Source organism: Boleophthalmus pectinirostris, unplaced genomic scaffold, assembly GCF_026225935.1.
Source record: "Boleophthalmus pectinirostris isolate CB_2022bp ecotype Guang Dong unplaced genomic scaffold, ASM2622593v1 HiC_scaffold_16, whole genome shotgun sequence".
Classification (NCBI taxonomy): domain Eukaryota; kingdom Metazoa; phylum Chordata; class Actinopteri; order Gobiiformes; family Gobiidae; genus Boleophthalmus; species Boleophthalmus pectinirostris.
The window spans coordinates 36,322,473-36,337,013 of NW_026571095.1; the positions used below are offsets into that span (position 1 = coordinate 36,322,473).

General features: G+C 43.7%; 1 protein-coding gene across 1 annotated transcript in view; it reads left to right on the forward strand.

Moving 5' to 3' along the window:
- Positions 1 to 14,541, forward strand: part of LOC110174565 (potassium voltage-gated channel subfamily H member 2-like) — a 61,956-nt gene that overhangs the window by 26,833 nt on the left and 20,582 nt on the right. The window contains 1 exon segment of the mRNA XM_055151406.1: positions 11,954 to 12,126. Within this exon segment, the coding sequence (XP_055007381.1) occupies positions 11,954 to 12,126 (173 nt within the window).

Below are 14,541 nucleotides of genomic sequence, written 5' to 3' on the forward strand. Positions count from 1 at the left end.
CTGTTCCTGGTTTAGTCCTGGTTTAGACCTGGTTTAGTTCCTGGTTTAGTCCTGGTTTAGACCTGGTTTAGTCCTGGTTTAGTCCTGGTTTAGACCTGGTTTAGTCCTGGTTTAGTCCTGATTTAGACCTGGTTTAGTCCTGGTTTAGTCCTGGTTTAGAACTGGTTTAGACCTGGTTAGGTTTAGCCTGGTTTAGACCTGGTTTAGTTCTGGTTTAGACCTGGTTTAGTTCTGGTTTAGACCTGGTTTAGACCTGGTTTAGACTGGTTTAGTTCTGGTTTAGACCTGGTTTAGTCCCTGGTTTAGTTAGACCTGGTTTAGTTCTGGTTTAGACCTGGTTTAGACCTGGTTTAGTTCTGGTTTAGACCTGGTTTAGACCCTGGTTTAGTTCCTGGTTTAGACCTGGTTTAGTTCTGGTTTAGACCTGGTTTAGTTCTGGTTTAGACCTGGTTTAGACCTGGTTTAGTCCTGGTTTAGTCCTGGTTCAATCCTGGTTTAGTCCTGGTTTAGTCCTGGTTCAATCCTGGTTTAGTCCTGGTTTAGACCTGGTTTAGTCCTGGTTTAAGTCTTAGTTTAGTCCTGGTTTAGACCTGGTTTAGTCCTGGTTTAGACCTGGTTTAGTTCTGGTTTAGTCCTGGTTTAGACCTGGTTTAGTTCCTGGTTTAGACCTGGTTTAGTTCTGGTTTAGACCTGGTTTAGACCTGGTTTTAGTTCTGGTTTAGACCTGGTTTAGTTCTGGTTTAGACCTGGTTTAGACCTGGTTTAGACCTGGTTTAGTTCTGGTTTAGACCTGGTTTAGACCTGGTTTAGTTCTGGTTTAGACCTGGTTTAGTTCTGGTTTAGACCTGGTTTAGACCTGGTTTAGTTCTGGTTTAGACCTGGTTTAGACCTGGTTTAGTTCTGGTTTAGACCTGGTTTAGACCTTCTGGTTTAGACTGGTTTAGACCTGGTTTAGTTTCTGGTTTAGTGGTTTCTGGTTTAGACCTGGTTTAGACCTGGTTTAGACCTGGTTTAGTAGGGTTTAGACCTGGTTTAGACCTGGTTTAGTTCTGGTTTAGACCTGGTTTAGTTCTGGTTTAGACCTGGTTTAGTTCTGGTTTAGTTCTGGTTTAGACCTGGTTTAGTTCTGGTTTAGTTCTGGTTTAGACCTGGTTTAGACCTGGTTTAGTTCTGGTTTAGACCTGGTTTAGTTCTGGTTTAGTTCTGGTTTAGACCTGGTTTAGTTCTGGTTTAGTTTAGACCTGGTTTAGACCTGGTTTAGTTCCTGGTTTAGTTGGTTTAGTCCTGGTTTAGACCTGGTTTAGTTCTGGTTTAGACCTGGTTTAGTTCTGGTTTAGACCTGGTTTAGTTCTGGTTTAGACCTGATCTCATTCTGTTCTACTTTAACATGTGTGTGTATTTGTGTGTGTGTTTGTGTACCTGTGTGTTGTTGTTGTTGTTGTTTGTGTAGTTGTAAATAAAAAGGTCCCGAGGGGGCGGAGTCTAAACACAGAGTGGGAGGAGTCTACACTCAGAGGGGGCGGGGCTTAGGATTCGTCCAGGGCGGTGGAGTTTAGTCCGAGCACGAGAGCAGAAGCAGACGCTGCTCAGACCTCTGCAGGAAAAAAAAAAAAAAAAAACGATCAGGAGAATTTTATTTTTCATTTTGAAGATAAACCTTGTGGAGACCCACTTTTGGAGATTATATTTGTGATTTACTGCTGATTCTTTTTCTATTTTTGAGACCGGGAAAGTTGAAATCAGGTTACACAGAGAATTCTAGTCCAAAACTTTCTAGAAAACACGTCAACAATACCTTTTTTTTTTTTTTTATTTACTGTGGATTTATTTATTACATTTTAGATTTTGTTTGAGTTCTTCTTCACATTATAAAGGTGATGGAGTTTAAAATAAATTAAAATGAGTTATTCAAGACAGAATTCAACCAAACCTTTCACTTTTCACTTTACATTTTTTTACTTTTGCAAAGAATAATTTGACTTTTTTTTTGTTTTTAATAACGAAATGCACTTTTGGGGACTTCAGCAGTGAATTGTGAGGACTCTGAAATAGTGTGTGTTTGAGATTTTAAATGATTTGATTGATTTGAGTGTTTTTAATTTGCGTTAGAGTAAAGTTTTATCGACGCGTCCTGAGCATGAAGGACTCGATGCTTTTAGAAACGTGACACTTGTCCAGATTTTTCGCCGCAGGACCGAGGACGGACGGACAAACTGAACTGCGAGGACCCGAGCGTGTTTGGGATCGTTTGGAGTTGTGATTTCGCGGTTGAAGTTTAGAGTTTTGCCGGTTCTCGTTGGACTTGCGCGGACGTGGTTTTCGGGTTTATTTTTTCGGAGGATGTCCATGGTGAGCGTGAGCAGCGTGTCCCAGGACGGGCCCTCGGGTTTGGGCTCGGAGCGGAGGAACACCAGGGTGAAGAGGGCCGTCCGGATCTCCTCCATCGTCGCTCACGAGGTACAAAAACAAACTTTGAGAATGCAGCAATAAAAAAAAAAAAAATCAGTATCTGAGGAAAACGAAAAAAAAAAAAAAGTGTTTATGTTCATAAATAAAAGTTCTGTTGTCATTCGTTCATTTGTTTTTCAAAATAAAACCAAAAAAATAAGAAAATGGAAAAAAAAAAAAAAAAAAAAAATTCTTCATTATTTGTCGCCAAAACTAAAATAAAAAAAAATAATGATTCATTTTTTTCAGGTTTTCGATTTTGTGTTTAAATGAAAAATGGAAAAAACCAGGACTGAACCAGGACTAAATCAGGACTAGACCAGGACTGAACCAGGATGAATCAGGTCTAAACCAGGACTGAACCAAGACTAGACCAGGACTAAACAGGACTGAGTGTCGGGATGGGCCAGGACGTGTGCATAGAGGTCAGGTGATGACCAGGACTGAGACCAGTTTAGTCCTAGTCTAGTCCTGGTTTAGTCCTGGCTCAGTCCTGGTTCAGTCCGTTATCCATTTTTTTCCATTTTTCATTTAAACACAAAATCAGAAACTGAAAAAAATTAATAATTTTCTGTTTTTTATTTTGGTTTTGGAGACAAATAATGAAGAAAATTTTTGTATTTTCATTTTCTTATTTTTGTTTTTATTTAGAAAAACAAATGAACAAAAGACACACAGATTGCTTTACAATAAGGAGCACGTCCTGTTGTTGTGCCCTTGAGCAAGACACATTTACCTCACGATAACAGTGGATTGTATGTGTGTGTGGATGAGGCAAAAAAAAAGAAAAACGCAAACTCTGAAGTGACTCATAGCAGCTGTGGCGTTAAGGTTTGATTCTGGTGAAAGAGAGCGGACTTTAAAAACACAGAGAAGCACCTCTGGTTTTCCACCTGATGATGTCACGAGGTGGAACACACTGCGAAAAAATCTTGGTCAAAATGTAAAATATGAACACTTAAAGACCTGGTTTAGTCCTGGTTTAGTCCTGTTTTAGTTCTGGTTTAGTCCTTGGTTTAGTTCTGGTTTCCTGGTTTAGTTCTGGTTTCGTCCCGGTTTAGTTTTAGTCCTGGTTTAGTGTATGTATGTAATGTAAAATATAAACCATGTTTAGTCCTGTTAGTCCTGTTTTAGTCCTGGTTAGTCCTGGTTTAGTCTGGTTTAGTCCTTGGTTTAGTCCTGGTTTAGTCCTGGTTTAGACCTGGTTTAGTCCTGGTTTAGTCCTGGTTTAGTCCTGGTTTAGACCTGGTTTTAGTCCTGGTTTAGACCTGGTTTAGTCCTGGTTTAGACCTGGTTTAGTCCTGGTTTAGACCTGGTTTAGTCCTGGTTTAGACCTGGTTTAGACCTGGTTTAGACCTGGTTTAGTCCTGGTTTAGTCCTGGTTTAGACCTGGTTTAGTCCTGGTTTAGACCTGGTTTAGTCCTGGTTTAGACCTGGTTTAGTCCTGGTTTAGTCCTGGTTTAGTCCTGGTTTAGTCCTGGTTTAGTCCCGGTTTAGTCCTGGTTCAGTCCTGGTTCAGTCCTGGTTTAGTGTATGTATGTAATGTAAAATATAAACACATAAATCGATCAGAAAACGACTTAAAAGTGGTGAAATTATGATTTTGTTGGACAATTTCTCTTAAAATAAACGACTTCTGGATGAGAATTAAATCATCTCGGAACATGTGAGAAGAAAATAAATCTGAAAACAAAATGAAAAACCTGATATAAGTTTTAAAATTTTGTCCAGATCAGAGAAGTTGTGCAGAGAGACAGTGTAAATCTGCAGGTTTATTGAAACGATGAGCATGTTTTTGTTTAATATAGTGTTTTTGATGAGCTCTCTGGAAACAAAAGTGTAGGAATAAAAGAGTAAAGCTTCAGTATTTTCTCATTTCTCGTACGTTTTGTTCATATTCGGTAAATTTATTTTCCCTCTGAGCTCTGAGTTCATCTGAAAACTATTGATTTAAACAGTTTAAATGATGCTTCAGACTCTCACCTGAGGACACAGAGTCTGATGGGTTCTCTCCCTCTCTTCCCTCTTTTCTTTCTTTCTCTTCCTCTCATCTCCTCTTCTCTCTCCTCTGGATGGTGGAGAACTAAAAAAACAAAAAAAAAAACAAATCATTATCTGTTTTTTTCATTTTGTTTTGGAGACAAATAATGAAGAAGTGTTGTTTTTTCATTTTCTTATTTTTGGTTTTATTTTGAAAAACAAATGAACGAACGACACACGGATTGTACTAAATGTGCAGCGTTGTTTTACTCCAACAGGACTCTGAAGGTTTTTAGAAAAAAACAATACAAATCCTTTTCTGTCTCCGTATTTAGCATTTTCTCCTTCGTATGTCTGAACTTTCGGTGTGAATCAGGAGGACACATGTGCCCTGTCCTTCCCACAATGCACTGGGGCGTGTGTGTGTGTGTCCTGTCCCACAATGCACTGGGGCGTGTGTGTGTGTGTGTGTCCTGTCCCACAATGCACTGGGGCGTGTGTGTGTGTGTGTCCTGTCCCACAATGCACTGGGGCGTGTGTGTGTGTGTCCTGTCCCACAATGCACTGGTGTGTGTGTGTGTGTGTCCTGTCCCACAATGCACTGGGGCGTGTGTGTGCGTGTGTGTTCCAGTTCCATGTTTATCCAGGTTCATCCATCTCTGAGCCGTTTTGTCCAGTCAACACTTTTCTAATGAGGTAAAGCTCGTGTACGTGTGCACCTCCACATGTGTCACCTGCACATGTTACAGTACACACTGTACTTCAAATACATCTGTACCTACTTATACTACTACTAATAGTGGTAGTTTTAAGTGTAGTTGCAGTAGTAGAGGCTGTTACATCAGTGGGAGTAGTAACAGCAGAGGGGAATCCTCAGAGTTTTCAAGGTAAAGGCCCAAGAAAAAATACTGAAAGAATTTTTGTACGACTAATATATTTTTTCTGTATTTTTTATCCAAGGATGTATAGAGGATTGTGATCATTGGTGATAGTTTGTGATCGTTGGTGATAATGTTGGTGGTGATCGTTTGTGATCGTTTGTGATCGTTTGTGGTGACGTGGTGATCGTTTGGTGATTTGGTTTGTGTTCGTTGGTGATCGTGGTGGTAGTTTGTGATAGTTTGTGATCGTTTGTGATCGTTGGTGATCGTTGGTGGTTGTGTGAAGTTTGTGATCGTTGGTGATCGTTGTGATGGTTTCGTTTGTGATCGTTTGTGATCGTTGTGTGTTGGTGATCGTTATCGTTTGTATCGTTGTGATCGTTTGTGATGTTTGTGATCAGTTTGGTGATAGTTTGTTTTGTGATAGTTTGTGATCGTTTGTGATCGTTTGTGATCGTTTGTGATCGTTTGTGATCGTTTGTGATCGTTGGTGATCGTTTGTGATCGTTTGTGATCGTTTGTGATCGTTTGGATCGTTTGTGATCGTTTGTGATCGTTGGTGATCGTTGTGATCGTTTGTGATCGTTGTGATCGTTGTGATCGTTTGTGATCGTTTGTGATCGTTTGATGTTGATGTTTGATCGTTGTGTGATGTGATCGTTTGTGATCGTTGTGATCGTTGTGATCAGTTTGTGATAGTTTGTGATCGTTTGTGATAGTTTGTGATCGTTTGTGATCGTTTGTGATCGTTGGTGATCGTTGGTGATCGTTTGTGATCGTTGGTGATCGTTGGTGATCGTTGGTGATCGTTTGTGTGATCGTTTGTGTGTGATCGTTTGTGATCGTTTGTGATAGTTTGTGATCGTTGGTGATCGTTGGTGATCGTTGGTGATCGTTTGTGATCGTTTGTGATCGTTGGTGATCGTTGGTGATCGTTGGTGATAGTTGGTGATCGTTGGTGATCGTTTGTGATCGTTTGGTGATCGTTTGTGATCGTTTGTGATAGTTTGTGATCGTTGTGATCGTTTGTGATCGTTTGTGATCGTTGGTGATCGTTGGTGATCGTTGGTGATCGTTTGTGATCGTTTGTGATCGTTTGTGATCGTTGGTGATCGTTTGTGATCGTTTGGTGATCGTTGGTGATCGTTGGTGATCGTTTGTGAGTGTTTGTGATAGTTTGTGATCGTTGGTGATCGTTTGTGATCGTTTGTGATCGTTTGTGATCGTTTGTGATAGTTTGTGATCGTTTGTGATCGTTTGTGATCGTTTGTGATCGTTTGTGATCGTTTGTGATGTTTGTGATAGTTTGTGATCGTTTGTGATAGTTTGTGATCGTTTGTGATCGTTTGTGATCGTTGGTGATCGTTGGTGATCGTTGGTGATCGATCGTTTGTTCGTTTTGTGATCGTTTGTGATCGTTTGTGATCGTTTGTGATGATCGTTGGTGATCGTTGGTGATCGTTGTGATAGTTTGTGATCGTTGGTGATCGTTTGTGATCGTTTGTGATGATCGTTTGTGATCGTTTGTGATCGTTGGTGATCGTTGTGATCGTTGGTGATCGTTGGTGATAGTTTGTGATCGTTGTGATAGTTTGTGATCGTTTGTGATCGTTGGTGATCGTTGGTGATCGTTGGTGATCGTTTGTGATCGTTTGTGATCGTTTGTGATCGTTTGTGATCGTTTGTGTTAGTTTGTGATAGTTTGTGACAGTTTCTCACGTCGTCCTGGTTTCCTCTCAGACTCTGGAGGACTCCGGTCGTGTGGTTTGTGAAAGTCCCTGTAGCTGCAGCTCGAGGATCAGACGCTCGTCACGATGGATTTATGATTCTGTTTTTACCCCAGCGGCTGATAAAGGAACATGTGACCGCGGAAATAGAACCATGAGAAGAAGACAAACTGCTCCACGAACACACACTCTGGCCTATTTAAAGAACCAGAACATGGAGCCCATTACACACACACACATACGCACACACGCACACACACACACACACACACACACACACACACACACACACACACACACACACAGGCCCAGGAGCACCGAGGAACACCTCCACCCTCCACCTACTGCCACAGGAGAAACAGAGAGAGGAGACTGGACAGGAGAGGAGAGAGGGAAAGAGCGAGGAGGGAAAAGAGAGAAAAGAGAGGATGAGGAAGAGAGACGGAGAGAGAGGAGAGAGGGCAAGAAGAGGGGTAAAGAGAGAGGAGAGAGGAGGGGAGAGAGAGAGGAGAGAGAGTGAGGAGGAAAGAGAGGGGGAGAAGGAGAGAGAGGAGAGACAAGGGGATAGAGACAGGAAGAGGAAAGGGCGATGAGAAGAGGGGGAAAGATAGAGGAGAGAAGGGGAGGAGGAGAGAGAGGAGAAGGAGAGAGAGTGAGGAGGAGAGGGCGACAAAGAGAGGAGGAAAGAGAGAGGAGAGAGGGTGAGGAGGAGAGAGAGGAGAGAGAAGAGAGAAGAGGATAGAGAGAGGAGAGAGAAGGAGAGAGAGAGAGGAGAGAGAGGGAGAGAAGGGGATAGAGAGAGGAGAGAGAGTGAGGAGGAAAGAGAGGAGAGAGGGAGAGAAGGAGAGAGAGAGAGAGAGAGAGAGAGAGAGAGGGATAGAGAGAGAAGAGAGTGAGGAGGAGAGAGAGAGAGAGGAGAGAGAGGAGGAGAGGAGAGAAGAGGAGAGAGAGAGAAGAGAGGAGAAGGAGAGAGGAGGAGGAGAGGAGGAGAGAGGAGAGGGAAGAGAGAGGAGAGAGGAGGAGAAAGAGAGGAGAGAGGAGAGAAGAGAGAGAGGAGAGAGAAGGAGGGAAAGCGATGAGGGAAGAGACGGGGATGAGGGCGGAGCAAGGAGAGAGGAGGAGGAGAGAGGAGAGGGGGATGAGGAGAGGGGGAGAGAGTTACAGCAGGGGTTCCCACATGAACCATATTTGTCCCGTGAAAACACAGATGACCTCTACTTCTACTGCGATTCATTACACAAGTATTACAGTAGTAGTAGTAGTAGTAGTAGTAGTAGTAGTAGTAGTAGTAGTAGTAGTAGTAGTAGTAGTAGTAGAACTAGACCAGGTTCAAAGGCCAAAACCAGGACTAAGTCAGGATATAACGAGATCTAAGCCGAGACTCAGTCAGGTCTAAACTAGAACTAAACCAGGACTGAAGTGGGTCTGAACCAGAATCTAAACTCTGTGTGTGTTTGTGTCACTTTGGTCTCCACAATTTAGCAGCTGCATTCGTCCTTCTCCCGGGGTGTGGTTCTCCTCCTCGGGGTGTAGTTCTCCTCCTCCCGGGGTGTAGTTCTCCTCTCAGGGTGTGGTTCTTCTCCTGGGGTGTGGTTCTCCTCCTCCCGGGGTGTAGTTCTCCTCCTCCTGGGGTGTATTTCTCCTCCTGGGGTGTGGTTCTCCTCCCGGGGTGTGGTTCTCCTCCTGGGGTGTGGTTCTTCCTCCCGGGTGTGGTTCTTCTCCCGGGGTGTGGTTCTCCTCCCGGGGTGTAGTTCTCCTCCTGGGGTGTGGTTCTCCTCCCGGGATGTGGTTCTCCTCTCGGGGTGTGGTTCTTCTCCTGGGGTGTGGTTCTCCTCCTCCCGGGGTGTGGTTCTCCTCCTGGGTTGTCTCCTCCGGGTGTGGTTCTCCTCCTGGGGTGTATTTCTCCTCCTCCTGGGGTGTGGTTCTCCTCCCGGGGTGTAGTTCTTCTCCCGGGGTGTGGTTCTCCTCCTGGGGTGTGGTTCTCCTCCTGGGGTGTAGTTCTCCTCCGGGGTGTGGTGATTTTGGTGCTTGTACGGATTCACCTTTTACAAAAAACAGACGAGTTTAATATAGAGTCTCCTTCAGCACAAAGACTGGTGCTGGTTTAGTCCTGGTTCGGTCCTGGTTTAGTCCTGGTTTAGTCCTGGTTCGGTCCTGGTTCAGACCTGGTTCAGACCTGGTTTAGTTCTGATTTAGTCCTGACCCGCCTTTAATCAGGACGCAGGGGACACAATGCATGTTCATACACTTCCAAAAAAAGCATGGAAAATTGCCCTAAAAAAAAAAATCTACGAAATAGTGAAACCGCGAAAGGTGAACCGCGATACAGCGAAGGACGACTGTATTTTACTGAATTATTTTGTTACAGCTACAGTTTTGTTGTTTGTTTAGAGGAAGGAAACTCATTTATGCGACACATTGTTTTGACGATTAAAATGTTTGTGTTTCATAAGAACTTTGCTCAAGATGTGATTTAACAAAGTTTTTTAGTATCACAGACATGATTTAGCCATGAAATATATCGTATCGAGTCGTATCGAATCGAAAGCTCACTGTATCGTATCTGCAACTTCTTAACGATACTCAGCCTTAGTCCTGACCGAGACTCTGGCTCAAGATCTGGACATGGTTCCAGTGAGTTTTAATTGAACATTTTGGATTGGTTGCATTTCTGCCTCAAACTGCATGCTGCCATTGTGCCCACGGGCAAAACACTGACATAAGCAACCTTGATGTCCCTGTAAGTCAGGGGTGTCAAACTCATTTTGGTCCGGGGGCCGTATCCAACCGACTTTGATCCCAAAGGGGCCGAATCAGAAAACTCATGTCATATAAACCCCAAAAACAACAAGAAGTTCAATTATTGGTGCAGAGAAACACAAATCTATTACATTTTTGAATTGATGAACTCTGTCTTTTACAAAATATTATAATATTATGAACAACTTGAAACTTTAAGAAAAATACAATTTCAACACAAAGTTTGAACATGAACTTGTCTGTAAACAGGAATAAGTCCATTTTTGTTGTAAAATTCTGCACTCGGCTCCACTTTTCTCATGTTGGACATTTTTCTGATGAGGGTGTCACGGTCAACAGTCAAAACGATCGTCCTTTAAGAGCGTTTGGAAAGAGACAAGTCTTCATTTGTGCTGCTCTGGTGGGAGGGGCCACGTACAGAGACGCTGGAGACGCTGCTGTGATAAACACCACAGAAAATTAACAACATTTTAATAGAAAATATCATCAAAATATTTTAGTAGGAAATCAGCCGAGGGCCAGATTAAAGATCTTGGAGGGCCGGATCTGGCCCCGGGGCCGTATGTTTGACCCCTGTGCTGTAAATCCTCCTGTACTGTACGTGATTGTATTGACTTGTCCCGGTGCCGTTGGACAGTTCTTCTAATGAGAACATTGATCACCTGTTTGGAGTTTTAGCGATGTTGAATCCTGTAGTTTTCTCATTAACGAAGTCACTGTGTGGAAAATGAAAAGTCGTGCAGGAGATGGATGAGACGGGACCGACCTCGATCATTCACACGACGCGAGGGAAAGACCGGACCATCTAAAGAAGGACTCAGGCTCTTCTGCTTTCAGATCAAGGAGCATTTTGTTCAAAGTGCACATTTTAAAACCATTTCAGACGCGTTAACACCTGAGAGAAAACACAAATCTGAAACACAAGTCACTGGACACGATTCTGTCCTCAGGTCAAGTCTTAGTTTGACTTTATTTATCTCTTTCTGCACAGGTCCTGATCCGTGTGTCGTTTCTTCATTCGTTTTTCTAAATAAAACCAAAAATAAGAAAATTAAATAACAACTATTTTCTTCATTATTTGTTTCCAAAATCAAAATGAAAAACACATAACGGAAAATGATTCCTGTCCCGGTCTGAGTTCTGGTCTTAGTTCTGGTCTGGTCCCAGTTTCATACCTGGCCTGGTCCCGGTCTCAGTCCCAGTCTCAGTCCCGGTCTCAGTCCAAGTCCTCTTCCCGGTCTCATTCTGATCTCAGTCCTGGTCCTGGTCTGGTCTGGTCCGTCAGTCTCTGGTCCCAGTCTCAGTCTTGGTCTCAGTCCTAGTTTGGTCCCGGCCTCAGTCCCGGTCTGGTCCCAGTCTCAGTCCCGATCTGGTCCTGATCTCAGTCCTGGTCTCAGTCCCGTCTCAGTCCCGGCCTCATTCCCGGCCTCAGTCCCGATCTCAGTGCTGGTCTGGTCCTGGTCTGGTCCCAGTTTCAGTCCTAGTCTGGTCCCAGTCTCCGTCCCGGTCTTGGTCCTAGTCTCAGTTCCGGTCTCAGTCCCGATCTGGTCCCAGTCTCTGTCTCAGTCCCGATTTCAGTCCCAGTATGGTCCTGGTCTCAGTCCTAGTCTGGTTCCGACCTCAGTCCTGATCTGGTTCTGGTCTGGTCCCAATCTCAGTCCTGGTCTGGTCCTGGTCTCAGTCCTGGTCTGGTCCTGGTCTCAGTCCTGGTCTGGTCCTAGTCTCAGTCCTGGTCTGATCCTTTTCTGGTCCCAGTTTCAGTCCTAGTCTGGTCCCGGTCTCAGTTCGGGTCTCAGTCCTGATCACCCGACAGTCTACATGGGCGCAACTCTGGGCCCGAGTCCTGGTTCAGTCCTGGTTCAGTCCTGGTTCAGTCCTGGTTTAGTCCTGGTTCAGTCCTGGTTCAGTCCAGTCCTGGTTCAGTCCTGGTTCAGTCCTGGTTCAGTCCTGTTCCGGTTTCCGTTTCCGTTTTTCATCCGTTTTCATTTTTTCATTTAAACACAAAAACGAAAACTGAAAAAACGAATCATTTTCCGTTTTTTCATTTTGGTTTTAGAGACAAATAAAGAAGAAAATTGTTTTTTGTTTTTTTTTTCGTTTTCTTATTTTTGATTTTATTTTGAAAAACGACCGGTCCTGCCTCTTGTTTCTGCGCAGGTCCTGAGTCTCGGGGCCGACGTTCTTCCCGAGTACAAACTGCAGACTCCCAGGATCCACAAATGGACCATTCTGCACTACAGTCCGTTCAAAGCCGTGTGGGACTGGGTCATTCTGCTGCTCGTCATCTACACCGCCATCTTCACGCCGTACTCCGCCACCTTCCTGCTCAGGTAAACACCCGCCCGCCCCGGGACAGACCCACGGAGGAGAGGCTGCCGGTCCGGTCCGCCGGCCCCTCTGACCGGCAACGAAACGAAAGAACACGAAAAGAACATTTAGGACTAAAACAGGACTAAAACCAGGACTGAACCAGGACTGAACCAGGACTAAACCAGGACTAAAGGACTAAACAGGACTAAACCAGGACTAAACAGGACTAAACGGAACTAAAACAAAACAGGAACTAAACCAGGACTAAAAGGACTGGACTGAACAGGACTAAACCAGGACTAACCAGGACTAAACCAGGACTAAAACCAGGACTGAAAGGACTAAAACCAGGACTGAACCAGGACCAGGACTAAAACAGGACTGAACCAGGACTAAACCAGGGACTAAACCAGGACTAAACCAGGACTAAACCAGGACTAAAAGGACTAAAACCAGGACTAAACCAGGACTAAAACAAAACAGGACTAAACCAGGACTAAAAGGACTAAAACAACCAGGACTGAACCAGGACTAAAACAGGACTAAACCAGGACTGAAAGGACCAGGACTAAACAGGACTAAAACAGGACTAAAACAGGACTAAAACTGGACTAAAACTGGACTAAAACAGGACTAAACCAGGACTAAACAGGACTGAACCAGGACTAAAACCAGGACTAAAACAGGACTAAAACAGGACTGAACCAGGACTAAACAGGACTGAAGGACTAACCAGGACTAAACCAGGACTAAAACAGGACTAAACCAGGACTAAAACCAGGACTAAAAACAGGACTAAAAACTAAACAGGACTAAACCAGGACTAAACCAGGACTAAAACAGGACTAAACAGGACTGAACCAGGACTGAAAAGGACTAAAACAGGACTAAAACAGGACTGAAACTAAAACAGGACTAAACGGACTAAACCAGGACTAAACAGGACTAAACCAGGACTAAAAGGACTAGGACTAAAACAGGACTAAACCAGGACTAAACCAGGACTAAAACTAAACAGGACTACTAAACAGGACTAAACCAGGACTGGACTAAAACCAGGACTAAAACAGGACTAAAACCAGGACTAAAACAGGACTAAAGGACTAAAAACAGGACTAAACCAGGACTAAAACAGGACTAAACAGGACTAAAACTGGGACTAAAACAGGACTAAACCAGGACTAAACCAGGACTAAAACTAGGACTAAAAACAGGACTAAACCAGGACTGAACCAGGACTAAACCAGGACTAAAACCAGGACTACCAGGACTAAAACAGGACTAAAACAGGACCAGGACTAAACAGGACTAAACAGGACTGAACCAGGACTAAACCAGGACTAAAACAGGACTAAAACAGGACTAAAACCAGGACTAAAACCAGGACTAAACAGGACTAAACAGGACTAAAACCAGGACTAAAACAGGACTAAAACAGGACTAAACAGGACTAAAGGACTAAACAGGACTAAAACAGGACTGAAACCAGGACTAAAACAGGACTAAAACAGGACTGGAACCAGGACTAACCAGGACTAAAACAGGACTAAAACCAGGACTAAAACAGGACTAAAACAGGACTAAACCAGGACTGAACCAGGACTAAAACTAAACTAAAGGACTAAAAAGGACTGAAACCAGGACTGACAGGACTAAAACAAGACTGAAAAAACAGGACTAAACAGGACTAAAACCAGGACTAAACCAGGACTAAAACAGGACTAAAACAGACAGGACTAAACCAGGACTAAACCAGGACTAACCAGGACTAAAACAAGGACTAAACAGGACTAAACCAGGACTGAACCAGGACTAAACCAGGACTAACCAGGACTAAACCAGGACTAAACAGGACTAAAACAGGACTAAAACAGGACTAAGGACTAAACAGGACTAAAACAGGACTAAAACTAAGGACTAAACCAGGACTAAAACAGGACTAACCAGGACTAAAACAGGACTGAACCAGGACTGAACCAGGACTAAAACAGGACTGAAAACAGGACTAAACCAGGACTGAACCAGGACTAAACCAGGACTAAAACTAAACTAAACCAGGACTAAAACCAGGACTAAAAAGGACTGAAAGGACTAAAACAGGACTAAACCAGGACTAAACCAGGACTGAACCAGGACTGAAACCAGGACTAAACCAGGACTAAACAGGACTGAAACCAGGACTAAACAGGACTAAACCAGGACTAAGGACTGAACCAGGACTAAAACAGGACTAAACCAGGACTAAACCACTAAACCAGGACTGAACCAGGACTGAAACCAGGACTAAAACAGGACTAAACCAGGACTAAACCAGGACTAAAACTAAGGACTGAAACTGGACTAAAACTAGGACTAAACCAGGACTGAAACCAGGACTGAACCAGGACTAAACCAGGACTAAACCAGGACTGAACCAGGAACTGGACTAAACCAGG